This window comes from Rhincodon typus, chromosome 29 (assembly GCF_021869965.1).
Source record: "Rhincodon typus isolate 14 chromosome 29, sRhiTyp1.1, whole genome shotgun sequence".
NCBI lineage: Eukaryota > Metazoa > Chordata > Chondrichthyes > Orectolobiformes > Rhincodontidae > Rhincodon > Rhincodon typus.
In genome coordinates this window covers 39123099-39136826 of record NC_063360.1, presented here as the reverse complement: position 1 = coordinate 39136826, position 13728 = coordinate 39123099, and the positions used below count along the sequence as shown (strand labels likewise).

Below are 13728 nucleotides of genomic sequence, written 5' to 3'. Positions count from 1 at the left end.
GATCCCTGTGGTACCCCATTAGTTACGGCCTGCCAATTTGAAAAGGACCCATTAATTCCTACTCTTGTTTCCTCTCTGCAAACCAGTTTTCTATCCATCTCAATACACCTGCACCAACCCCATGCGCTTTAATCTTGCACAATAATCTCTGATGCTGGACTTTGTCAAACGCTTTCTGAAAGTCTATCTGGGGCAGTTAAGATGATCGAAGGAATTGACAGGGTTGTTAGAGAAGCTGCTTCCCATGGTGGGAGACCCAGGACAAGGGGCAGAAACTCCAGGTTTGAGCCAGGCCATTCCTGGTGATGTCGGGAGGTAATCTTCACACCAAGGTCAAGGTCTTAAGTTAAAATAATCAACGTCAGGAAAATATAGCCTAAAGGCAGTTGTAATCTAAATGAAATGATTGAACAGGAGTACAGGACTGAATGGTCTCCTCCTGTCCCAAACTAAATATGAACAAGATAAAAATCATAGAAGCAGGCCATTCAGCCCACAGCAAGCCTCTGAAGAGCATCCCACCCAGACCCACCACACCCCTGTCACCCTGCATTTCCCATGGCCAATCCACCTAATCTGCACATCTTTAGACTGTGGGAAGAGACCCACACAGAGAATGTGCAAACTCCACACAGACAGTCACCTGAGGATGGAATTGAACCTGGGTCTCTGGTGCTGTGAGACAGCAGTGCTAACCACTGAGCTACACCCTCTCCCTTTGCAGAACAAAATATGGGAAAAGAGGCTCATGGGTAGATCATTTCAGTTAAATTCAAACTGGTCTCTATCTGCTCTGCACCTTTCATTCAAACCTATTGGGAAATAATTTACTCAATCAAATTTCAGTCTTGAAAAGTCCAAATTGATTCCCAACATTCAGAGTCTTTGACAGGAAAGTTCCACACTTTTGGAATCTTTACAAATAGCTAAATGCTAACATTAAACTGTGATTTTGTGTTCAGATGTCCCTGATGCCCGTGGGAGAAGTTTCCATTCATCGAAAGATAGTTCTGACAGTGCTACAAGGAAAACTCTGGAAAATTACCTGACCAGTTCCATCACCACGGTGATAATTCCTACAGTTTACAGCATCATCCTGAGCATTGCACTCCCAGCCAATGGGATGGCTCTTTTTGTCCTGGTCACAAGGACCCAGCGATTACCATCCACCATCTTCCTGATGAACCTGGCTGTGGCTGATCTGCTCCTGAGCCTCGTGCTGCCGTTCAAAATTCACTATCACCTCCTGGGCAACGACTGGCTCTTTGGTGAAGCTCTGTGTCGGACAGTGACTGCCTTTTTCTACGGGAACATGTACTGCTCCATCCTGCTTCTCACCTTCATCAGCATCGACAGGTACTTCGCTCTGGTCCATCCTTTTCTCTCCAAGCGTTTCCGGGACAATAGCTTCGCTGTCGGGAGCTGTTGTGTGATTTGGGTGCTTGTTGTAGTGGCCATGTTACCGTTCCTCCTCCAGAGACAGACCTATCCAATCCACAACCTCAACATCACCACCTGCCACGATGTTTTGCCAAAAGAATTGGACACTGGTTATTTTTTTAATTACTTTATGTGTTTGGTTGTGTTTGGGTTTTTCATTCCATCACTTGTTACTATATTCTGCTACGTGTCTATCATCAGATCATTGATGTTGGAAGATAGCAAGTATTCGAAAGCTGTAAGGACCATGGTGTTGGTGCTGATTGTGTTTTTGATATGTTTCATTCCTAGTAATGTAACCCTGCTGGTACATCATTCACAATTCCAAAACACTGACAGCAATAAGTTGTATTTTTACTATCTGGTGTGCCTGGTGCTCAGCACTTTCAATAACTGCCTCGATCCATTCATCTATTATTACATTTCTGAGGAATTTCGGAACGAAGTCAGAAACATGGTTCTTTGCAAAGTGGAGAAACGTGAAGATTCTGGAAAAAGGTCCGAGCAGTTTGTTCTGACTAACTCCTCTTCGGTATCCAGTCCTGTGAGCTGTGGAGGAGACTAACCGCATCATTCCCGCCCATTTGTGAACCACAAACTCTCTAACCAGTGCATGGCCCTTCCTGAGCCATTCAGAGACTTGGACCAGCTTTATGACTATGACATATCGGTGGAGATACACTGCAGGAAATCCAACTTGTCCAATTTTCAAATTTGTTACTTTTTCTCAGTGAATGTAACTTTCCCTATTGGTTAATGTTAGACTATATCTGGGATCACTCGTGCCTGTTGAAAGTGAGAAACCCTAGACTTAGAATTCTGCAAATAACTTGCATTGGGTTATAAAATATAATCTGCAGATTTAAACTGAAAATGAATTGAGTGCATTGTCACTGTCCATGAGGAGACAGAGTGAACAGCTTCAAGGATTGAAGCCTGGGATGGGAATGGGAGGAGGGGTGTGCAAATAGAGTGATTACAGGACAGGGGGCCATTGAGCCCATTCTTGGCAGTAGAATAAAAGTGAACCAGGAGCCTCCTTGGGGCTGCCGCCATCTGAAACATATGTTAGGTCATTCCCAGGTTTCATCAGACAACCAGCTGGGATCACAGAGCCACCAGCAAAATTCCTGGTTTCTCTCGGAGTGTTCCGGAAGCTGCTTTCTCTGTAAATGCCTTGCAGATATTTGTCCAAGAATCCAGTCCTCATCAGGTGATCATTTCTAAGCAATGAACTCTGAATCCAGTGCACCTTGTTCCGGTTATTGTTTCCATCAAAACATCTCTCTCTGTTTTAGAATGAAGTAATCCAGGTGGAGGTTGGGTTATTGAACCGGTTTACGGAGCAATAAAGGGATAGGCCTTCAGAAGTTATGGGTGACTGTGTCGCTGTTAAACCAGTGATTAAAAGGGGATTAATAAATCCTGATTATGTCTTAGGTTCTAAAGAGCAGTTTCTTTACACAATCAAAGGCTCTCAATATCATGTGGAGGGTCATAGATTAGAACAGAATTATATCAAGTGTTGATCAGAGAAAGTTCAATTCTCTCCCCCAATCGAGTTGAGGTTCTCTATAACCAGCTCAGGCAAAGTTTGAATTGGTGGCAGTTGAGGGAAGGAAGTGATGATAATGATGAATATTTGAATCATGATGAGTTAGAGCTCTGCAGTGAGAATGGGAACAATTTTCAATAACTAGCTGTCATTACAATGTGTAATATGAAATGTTATCATATGTATTGCTAGCTTGATAAATCCACATTATCAAACTGTTACGACTGATTGATTTTAAGAAGTAAGTTTGAACTCAGAGGCCCAGTGGGATACTGTCTCCTGTACAGACTGCGGTTCCCTCCAATCGAAAACTGCAATGAATGGAACTCCAGGTTAGGATGTGCTGGGAATGCAGTCACATGGAGCGACTCAGCAAGGAATAACTTGTGGAGAGTCACAGCTTCAACATTCAACCTGACAGAGAGAGGGCGATGGGGTTGTGGGGGATGCTGAGTGTGGGGGCATTAGGGTGCATTGGGGAGGGGGTGGTCAGTGAGGGTGTGGGCAGGACGGCGGGGTTAGGGGTGTGGGCACGGGATGGCGGGGGTAGGGGTGTGGGCAGTGGACGGCGGGGGTAGGGGTGTGGGCCAGGGAATGGTGGGGGTAGGGGTGTGGGCAGGGGGTGGCAGGGGTAGGGGTTTGGGCAGGGGATGGTGGGGATAGGGGTTTGGGCAGGGGTTGGCGGAGGTAGGGGTGTGGGCAGTGGATGGTGGGGTGTTGGCAGGTTACAGCCTGAGCTCCCCCTCTCAGAGGGAACAGTCCAAGGTGATTTCAGGGTGAAATCAGGGTTAGTGAATCAGCAGAGACAGATTCTGGCCGAACTCTCCCCAAAAGCTGTGAAGGACAAATTGTCAAGAAGTAACAATGGTGAACCCCCTGACCCTCGGCCCATACCCTTATCAATATCCAGCCTGCCCCAAGGGGCTCAGAAAATTAAGGCACAGCAGCTGAATGTGGAGCAAGGAAAAATAGGAATTGTTGAGGAGAATGGGAGCAGTTGGTCAGTGCTGGGTGAATCTGTCTTACTGCGAGGACATCATTAAGGGAGCCTGCTCTCTCAGGTTCTCTACTTGACCAACACTGAGACACAGTTTCCAAGGAGACTGGAGCCTACATATTCTTCCTATCACAACATATACTTATCAATACACACCTGTTCTGCAAGCACATTCATAAAGCCTGATATTTTATCATAAGCCTTTGTATTTATATCTACCCCACCCTAATCTGCTGTTTTAGACAAAGTTTGAAATTCTGTCTCTGATTACAGAGTCCAGTTCTGGCAAATAGCAAGGTCTGCTGCATTGATCCCACAAAAACCTCTTCCCCCTAATTACCAATCTCAGCCCCTAACCCAGAAACTCAACTGGACTCACCACATAAACACAGTGACTACAAGAGCAGGTCAGAAGCTAGGAATACTGCAGCGAGTAACTCACTTCCTGACTCCTGAAAGATTGTCCACCATCTACAAGGCACAAGTCAGGAGTGTGATGGAATACTCCACACTTGCCTGGATGAGTGCAGCTCCAACAATACTCAAGAAGCTCGACACCATCCAGGACAAAGCAGCCGCTTGATTGACACATCCACAAACATCCACTTCCTCCACCACCGACGCTCAGTAGCAGCAGTGTGTACTATCTGTAAGGTGCACTGTGGAAACTCTCAAAGGCTCCTTCAGCAGCACCTTCTAAATCCACCATCCCTGTGTATGTCCTTACACCCCACAGACCCCAACTATTCAAGAAGACAGTTCACCACCAGCTTCTCCAGGGCAATTAGGGATGTGCAATAAATACAGGCCCATCCAGCAGCATCCCTATCTGCTGAAGCAATAAAACAAACAAAATGATTCTGTTTCTGTTTTGTAGCCACTTTGCTGCAATCAGTCACTACTATCCATCCATCCACATCCAATTGCATTGGCTGTCGAATGGAACTTTGTTCAGGTGCTCATTCCTGAAGGAGTTGGGAATGTGGGGGTTTGGGGGGGGTGTTGGTGGGGGAGAAGGCAGCTTGAAGTTTAGAGACTGTGTTGTGACTGTAATGTGTTTGGCCTCACATCCTTCTGTGTTGGTTTCTTACTTGAAATGAGGGTTTTCAGACCATCGACATTGGACTTAACAGGTTGGACAGTCCAGACTTGTTTCCTGTGGAGCTTAGGAGAGTGAGGGGTGACCTGATTGATCTTGAATGGTCTGCACAAAGTGAGTGTTGGAGGATGTTTCCTCCTGTGGGTCCGTGCAGAACCAGGGGGCCACTGTTTTAAAATTGGGGCTCACTGTTTTAGGACAGAGACGAGAAGAATTTGGAACTCCCTGTCCCAGGAGCTGGTGCAGATGGAGATCAGTGAATATTAAAACGGAGGTAGATAGATTCTTGTTAGGTGGAGAATCCCAGGTTACTGGGGGGAATGCAGAATTCAAAACACAAACAGATCAGCCATGATCTTATTGAATGGGGGAGCAGGCTTGCGGGGCCAAACAGCCCACTCATTCTATTTATTTCTTTGTATAAGTACACAATTATATCAAATCTCTTGGGAATTGCAGACTTTGTTCATGTTCGAGTCAGTGATTCACAAGAAGTGTGCAAACTGCCAGTTCATGGCTGTTTCAAAATGGCATTGACCAGCTGCCTCTATGCTCAGTGACACAAGGGAGAATGGAGCAGGCACTAGACTGGCATCAATGAGCCAGTGATGAGGGGCATGTATGTAGAGTGGGATAGAAGTGGACAAGGGAAGGGCCTGGTATCCTGGATGTGAATGAGGTTTGGGGACAGTCAGTCTGTAAAGGAAGGGTGTATATAGAGACTGTGAAAATGTGGCTCCATCACAAGGTGTTGTCTGGGAGGCCCCTTAAAGAGCTTTGAGGTCATCATCAGTTACATTTCCATTAGCTGCTAAGGTTCCCTTCACCAAGTCCCTCACAACACTTTGAAGGGAGGCTCAGCTGAGACACGTCCCACTGAGTGGTGAGTACAACCACAGGCACTAACACAAACATTCAACAACAAATCAACAAAAGAACATGACATTGTGTCTCCCACAATAACAGAGATGCTGCTAAGCTTCCTGTAAGCAGTGATGAGCAGCAGACAGGTGAGCCACTACCTGGAGTTCTCTGAGATAATAGTAACACCCACATGATGCAAATCAAACCGATCTCAGGAGAAATATTTGCAAGCAAAACTTTAATTTGAATGACACCTGTGTCCCACCTTTGTGCTCTCAATAAATGCTTTGTCTTTTAATTTGTTTTGATGGATTATGAGTGTCACTGGCCAGGCCAGCATTCACTGTCCCATCCCAAATTGTTCCTGAACTGAGAAGCTCAACCTGTTTCAGAGTCAACCCGACTGTTGTGGGCCTGGAGTCACATGTGGGCTTGACCCAGTAAGGACAGTAGTTCCCTTCCCTATAGGACTTTAGTGAACCAGGTCAGGTTTTACAACAATCCACAATTAATGACACCAACTTCCAATTCTAGAATTTAATTCAAATTGCACCAGCTGGGATGTTGGGATTCGAACCTTTGTCACCAGCTCTCTAAATGACTGTATCTGTGGCATTACCATGACACTACTCACTCAGTTGGGCAGGAAGGCCATGCTCATGATGAGGAAATTCTCTCTTCTTGCCCAGCTGGTACCTGTTTCAGTCTGATATGAATTAATAATTAAAATCCTTCCCACACCTTCCTGGGTGTTGCTGGAAAGGTTGAATTAAAGTCACATGGAAACCAGCAAAAAGCAAAGGCAGAAATGACACCTGCTGCTCTCCTGGTGTTGGTGTGGGCAGTGGTGTGTCCCAGTTAAAACTCCAGGCCAGCTACAATATTAACTCAGATGAAGAGCAGTCGTCCAGTGCCTCTATGGATAATAATAGTGATTGCTGAGCTAAACAGAACAGGGAGCTTCCCATTATTTCCCTCAGAAATACCAGGGGGTAACTCAGAACCCAAGCAGATACAAACCAAGCCCAGTGGTTGCTCAGCCCATTAGAATATAGCCTGGTAATACGGTGTCAAATTTCTCAAATTTTTGGTCTTTCACCATTACATTTCTGTTCATGCATGTATACCTAGTGCCAAATATTTAACAAATTGGACTGTGAGAATGAAGAACGTCGTGAAGAAGTTGCCCTTGCCCTGCAATTGCCAGATTAGAATGAGAGGAACCTGGGGGCTCTGAGGTTGTTGTCAGTTGTTTGATAAAAGTGCAGTGTGATCTTCAAAAAATGATGCAAGCTCCTAATCTCACTGTAACAAATTGTCAGCTCTCCTGCAGTGTCATTGTAAACTGTCAAAATAAAAGGAGCCAGCCACTGATAGAGACACTCTGATCGGTTAGTCTACAGCAAGCTTATGCTATGAAGACAGACTGAGCAGACATGGACCAAACTGGCTTCATTCTCACAGTCTCAGCTCTCCTACTGTCAATGACAGACCTCACTCACTCACAGGAAGGTAAGATTTGTGCACCATAGTTTCAGATAGCAATGTGAGATTCTGCATTCAAACCAGTTCAGGAAAGAAAAGTAATCTCTCATCTTCATTGCCCTGTGCCTTCCTGCTCAGAGTTCATAATAACTCAAATATTGTCTGTAAACAAGATAGAACTCAGCTCAGGAGAGCTCTGCTATTCAACGCTACATTCGTCCTGCAGCAAACGTTTGCTGTCCCTGAACTGCATTTAACCACAATGACCTTAAAGTACTTCATGATACAATATAGAGAGAGCTTTACTCCGTATATAACTCCTTGGCATCCTTGTCCTGGGATTGTTCGATGGGGACCATGCAAAGGGAGCTTTCCTTTGTATCTAACTCCGTTCTATCCCTGTCCCGGGAGTATGCAATGGGGGACAGGGTCGAGGGTGATCGAGGTCAATGTATGGTTCTGACTTTGGTCTCATGTTTCATTCTTAGTGCAATTTGGATATTTTGCTGAAGTTCCCAGGTTGCAATCTCAGTTCCATGTGTTGGACACTTCTTGGGTTTTTTTTGTGTCCTGTGGTTGGAGCTCTCTCTCGATCCCAGCACCTTTTGTGGGGATGTTTCTCACTTTGTCCCGCTGCCACAACAGAAACATTTTCCCTCTCTTTTCTGTCTTTCTTCTTTTTAAGATGATTCTCAATCTCTGCCCAGGCAGGCAAGTGTAAACAGCTTGTTTTTTGTTTAATTCATTAACAAGATGAGGGCATCACTGGGTAGGCCGGCATTTATTGCCAATCCCCAACTGCCCTGAGGAAAGGCAATATATTTCCAAGTCAGGATGGTGAGTGGTTTGGAGGGGAACTTGCAGGGGCTGGTGCTTCATGTGTAGACGTGTGAAGTGAAGGATGATGGGCCTGAACGTGTGATTACTAAATTTTCTGACAACACAAACGTTGTTAGATGGGAGAGTTAGTTGTGAAGAGGTTATAAAGAGCTCAGCTTTCCCATATTTTGACTGAGTCTCATTTTTGTTGAGTTTCATGGAGGGTTTCCTTGGTGAGGCCTGGTGATTGTCCCAAACTCACCTCATTAACTGTACAAGATGCCCCTGTGAGGCCTTTCCCATCTGATGCTAGCCTGATCTTCTTATTTCCGTAATCAGAAACATTTACCTCCGTGGGTTATCCCGGGATCTCTAGCATTGATGCCATCTTTAAAAGGCCATTCTGTGTGAGATGTGGGCTGCTAGCAAATGGAGCAGGTGTGCTGCTGTCATCATATGCCATGCTGTGCTGAGTCAGCAACATGTCCAACCTCCACTGACAATGATCCCAACAAACAGGACATGCTTTTCGCTTTGTGTCCACACTTATGTCTGAGGAGGTGCCAAAGATAATAGATGAGGGCAGGGCGATGAAAGTTGTCTGTGTGGACTTTAGCAGGACCTTTGACAAGTTCCATCATGGCAGGCTGATACAAAATGTGAGATCACATGGGATCTGGAAGATGGATACAGAGACCTGGCTTAATCATACAAGACAGGAGATCTGTGACCAATCATATTCTGCAGGGATCATTGCTGGGACCCCTGTTGTTTAATATATGTAAGTGATTTGGAGCAGAATGTAGCTGGCCTCATTAGTAAGTTTGTGGAGGACACAAAGATTGGGGGAGCTGTGGGTAGTGAGGAGGGTTGCCAGAAGATACTGCAGGATACAGATAGGCTGGAGACTTAGGCGGATAAATGGCAGATGGAGTTTAATCCAGACAAATGTGAGGTAATGCACTTTGGGAGATCTAATGCAGGAGGGAAGTATACAGTAAATTGCAGAACCCTCAGAAGAATCAAATACAGAGGGATCTAGGTGAACAGGTCCACAGTTCCATGAAAGTGGTAATACAAGTGGATGAGGTAGTGAAGAAGGTGTATTGTACGCTCGCCTTCATCAGTCAGAGCACAGAGTATAAAAATCAGCAGCTGTATGGAACTTTAGTTCGGCCACAAAAACAAATTTGCTAGAAAAGCTCAGCAGGTCTGGCAGCATCTGTGCAGAAGAAAACAGAGTTAACGTTTCAGGACCTTTCCTCAGTTCGGCCACGTTTGGAATATTGCGTACAGTTCTGGTCACCACACTAACAGAAGGATGGAGGCTTTGGAGAAGGTACAGAAACAGTTTGCCAGGATGTTGCCTGGTTTGGATGATATCGGTTATGAGAAGAGTTTGGAAAAACTTGGTTTGTTTTCACTTGAACATTGAAAGCTGAGGGGTGACCTGATAGAGGATTACAAAATTATGAGGAGCATGGATAGAATAGATAGTCTGAGTCTTTTTCCCAGAGTAGAAATCTCAATTACTGGGGGACAAAGGTTTAAGGTAAAAGGGGTAAGTTTAAAGGAGATGTGAGAGGCAAGTTTTTTTTAAACACAGAGCATGGTAATTGCCTGGAATGCACTGCCAGAGGAGGTGGAGGAGATGGATACAATCACAGCATTTAAGAGGCACCTTGACAGGTACATGAATAAGCAGGGAACAGAGGGATACGGACTGCGTACAGGCAAAAGAGTTTTAGTTTAGAAAGGTGTCATATGTCGGTGTAGGCTTGGTGGGCCGAAAGGCCTGTTCCTATGCTGTACTGTTCCATGAACTAAACAATGAGGCAAGACAGAAATACTGTGAGCTGTTAAAGTCTAGCTGAGCGGGGGCAGGTGCTGGATCACAGGGAAGGCATGAATACTGTGACCATCGGGGCAGATTAAGTGGACAGTCCTGAAATGCTGCCTGGTCCAGTTTGTGAGCTGGGTGTCTGCTCTCACTCACAAAGTGTCCTTGTAGTAGAATTACGATTAGAGGTGTCAGGGTGCCCCAAAGTTCAGTACTGAAGGGCAGCTCTGGACAATAAATGGATCAGAGATGTGCCATGCGGGTGCAGCTACGCTGGTATATGTCAGGTGCCAATATCCATGAACATGGGGTGTTCATGGTCACTGCCCATTGAGTGTACCCTGAGATATTGGTGCTAGGTATCCCAGATGGCAGCCAGGAGGAGCCTGTGATGAGCTGGCATCACCAGATTCCTGCTCGGGCTCTCACGTTGGGAATTCTCAGCATCTCCTTTCTATCCGGAGATCCTGAATGCCCTGGTGGGAATGAAGAGACAATGAGCAGAATGCCCATTAATAGGTTCTTAGCGTTCACTAGTGAGAATCTCATCTCAGCGACCATAATGTGATTGGTCTGACTTTGAGAAAGGCCTCACTCAATATCTCAAACAATTCTCTCCAGTTTCTCACCATGTCATTCCTGCCCCACGTGTCTGTGAAACGAGAGGGTGCAGGTCGAGGGAGGGGAGCAAAGTGCAGATGGAGTATAATGTGGAAAATTAGCAGCAAGAAAAGAGAAATAGTAAAATACTTAAGAAGAGAGAGATTGCAGAACTCTGAGGTACTGAGGGATCTGGGTAGTACATGAAGCATATAAAGTTACTCTGTTGGTGAAGAAAGTCATTAGGAAGACAAGTGGCATTTGGTATTTTTTTCAAAGTCAAATGGATATAGGATGGAGGAAAGAGGGTCACTGACTTGAAATGTTAACTGTGTTTGACTCTCCACAGATACTGCCAGACCTGCTGAGTTTCTCCAGCAATTTCTGTTTTTGTTTCATATCTTCAGCATCCACAGTCCTTTAATTTATTATAGGATAAGGATGTTTTGCTAAAGTTGTACGGGGCTTTGATTTGATTTTTTTTTTATTTTCACATGTACCTAGGTATAAGCGAAAAGGATTTGCATGCAGTACCGGTTGACCATAACATACAAAGTGCATTAGGGTAATGTGGGCAGAGCGAGGAATACAATGTTACGGCCAATGTTATGAAGAATATAATGAGAATAGAATGTTATGGTGAGATTCCATCAGGAGTATGGTCTCACTTTGGTCTCTGGTCAAGAAAGGATACATTGCTATAGCACCTGTACAGAACAGGTTCACTCAACTGTTTCCTGGGATGAAAGGGTTTGTTTTCTGGGGAAAGGATGGACAGATCACGCCTGTGAGAGGTGATCTTATTGAAACAGGTGAGAGGGCTGAAGGGGCTTGGTGGGTACAGAGAGGAAAGAATCCCTTGCAGAGGGATTTAGAATGAATGCTTAAAAATAAAGGGTTGCCAGTTTAAGACTGAGATGAGGAGAGTTTTTTTTTCTCTCAGAGGGCTGTGAGTCTGTGGAACTCTCTACTTCAGAGATTAGTGGGCCTAGAGACTTTGAATAGTTTTATAGATAGTTGACTAACACCAGTCAGAATAATCAGAGGCCAGGAATGACACGGTGAGAAATGTGAGAGAATTGTGTGAGCCAATGGTTATCAGGGGCTCAGTGTGAATATACAGCCAAGACCACAATCAGATCAGCCATGATTTTGGTGAATGGTACAGCAGGCTCAAGGGGCTGAATGGCCTCCTCCTGCTCCTAATTCTAATTCAAGCAGTTGAGAAGTGATCTTTTTAACTACATTCTAGTTAATCGCAACAAACATTGTTAATTCCTTTTTATCATGTATCTATCACATTTTAATTAAATTTAGTTCACCAGATCAAAAGTGAAGATAAGCCCAGATTTTCCCAAGTGAGAAAGTGGAGTTTTATTCTCTACTAAACTTATAAAAAAGAAAAATTGGATGTCAAACACGTAGACAGATACGGGTAATAAACTTACAAAGAGAGGGGGAAGGGATGTCCATACAGACAGGAAACCAAAGGCAATTTCAGTTTAAAATTCTGTTGAACTGTTTTCCCTGTTTCTTCAGCAGGAGTGATATTCGCAAATATTCTCGGCCCTTGGTGAATTCCTGTTGTTTCAAGATGATTTGTCATCAAGCACTGACTTTTGAACTCAATGAGAAAGAGAAACAGCCAGATTATCTTCCAATTCTTGCTTATAAATCTATTTTCCCTTGTCTCTGCTCTGCTGCTTAGAATTACCTGTTGATAAAGTTATATTGGCATGTTCCTCATTTTGTTCATTGCTTTCCTGAGCTGAATACTCTGCAGACAATCTTTCATCTGTAACTTCCAGAAATCTCTGGAAGATCTCAAAGTCAGTTTCAGTGACCTTTTATAGCTATGCAAATTTCAGTTGAGATTGGCCCTAGTTTATTGATGGTCTCATGAGCTTTGGCGTTGCTGGGTCAAAATCTCTCCCTAGCAGTATCATGGATCTGCCAACTGCACGCAGTCAGAATTATCCACATCCCATGAGTGATTAAAAAAAGTTGTGAAAAAGGGTCACTTGACCCGAAAAGCTAACTCTAATTTCTCTCCACAAATGCTGCCAGACCTCCTGAGTTTTTCCAGCCATTTAGGTTTTTGTTTGTGAATAGAAAAAATTCTTTGGCTTTCTCTGTGTTTTGTTACCTCAGTAATGTCAGTACCTGTGTCCAGTGCCTGTGATCCAGCCAGTTCTATCGATGGGAAACAATAAAATTCTCAGCAAAGGTACAGTGGCCACATGACCTTCTCTGTGCCGTATCATTGGTTGATTCTAAATATGGAGGAAGTCCCCACCACCCACATTCTGTCTTTGCTGAAGCACCCACTTACCCAATCTCTACTTATGGCATTGAGATTGAGGATTAGCCATGATCATATTGAATAGCAGAGCAGGCTCAAAGGCCTGAATGGCCTACTCTCAGCTTCCATGTTTGTGTTCACACGAAGAGTCCATGGGGGGAGTGGTCCTTGTTCTCCTCATCGTTCAAAGGTAATGGAAGTACCTGAGAAATCTTCAGGCATGGCAATGAAACCTGAATATGGCTTTAAAACAATTACAAAACCAGAAAACTTACAGTCAACCTGAGAGTCTAATCTTTCAGTTTTCTCTTGTTTGTACAGAGTTCTCAGGAGATGATAATCGTGGAAGAGTAATACATTTTGACCCTGATACATCAACAAAGTTGCTAGATAATTATAAGCCCATTTTAAATAAATCAGCCAGGGGTCTACTAACCAGCTCTTTCACCAGAATGGTGCTGCCCAGCCTTTACATCATGGTCTTTGTCATTGGGCTCCCAGCCAATGGGTTAGCCATGTACAATCTCATCACCAAGGCCCAGCAATTACCATCCACCATCTTCCTGATGAACCTGGCTGTGGCTGATCTGCTCCTGAGCCTCGTGCTGCCGTTCAAAATTCACTATCACCTCCTGGGCAACGACTGGCTCTTTGGTGAAGCTCTGTGTCGGACAGTGACCGCCTTTTTCTACGGGAACATGTACTGCTCCATCCTGCTTCTCACCTT

The 13728-nt window shown here is 44.6% G+C and overlaps 2 protein-coding genes across 4 annotated transcripts in view; both read left to right on the top strand.

Moving 5' to 3' along the window:
• LOC109925238 (proteinase-activated receptor 2-like) overlaps nt 1-3210 on the top strand; it is an 8804-nt gene extending 5594 nt beyond the window's left edge. The window contains exon 2 of the mRNA XM_020525197.2: nt 963-3210. Within this exon, the coding sequence (XP_020380786.2) occupies nt 963-2005 (1043 nt within the window). The 3' untranslated portion in view covers nt 2006-3210. The remainder of the gene's footprint in view (nt 1-962) is intronic.
• The window catches only part of LOC109925237 (proteinase-activated receptor 3-like), an 18885-nt gene continuing 6432 nt past the window's right edge, over nt 1276-13728 (top strand). Inside the window, exons 1-2 of one of the 3 annotated variants that reach the window (XM_048614021.1) lie at nt 4934-7467; nt 13323-13618. In XM_048614021.1, the coding sequence (XP_048469978.1) occupies nt 7392-7467; nt 13323-13618 (372 nt within the window). In that variant the 5' untranslated portion in view covers nt 4934-7391. Of the gene's footprint in view, nt 1357-4933; nt 7468-13322; nt 13619-13728 lie in introns of those variants that run through there. The other 2 variants (XM_048614022.1, XM_048614020.1) reach the window with 2 other exon arrangements.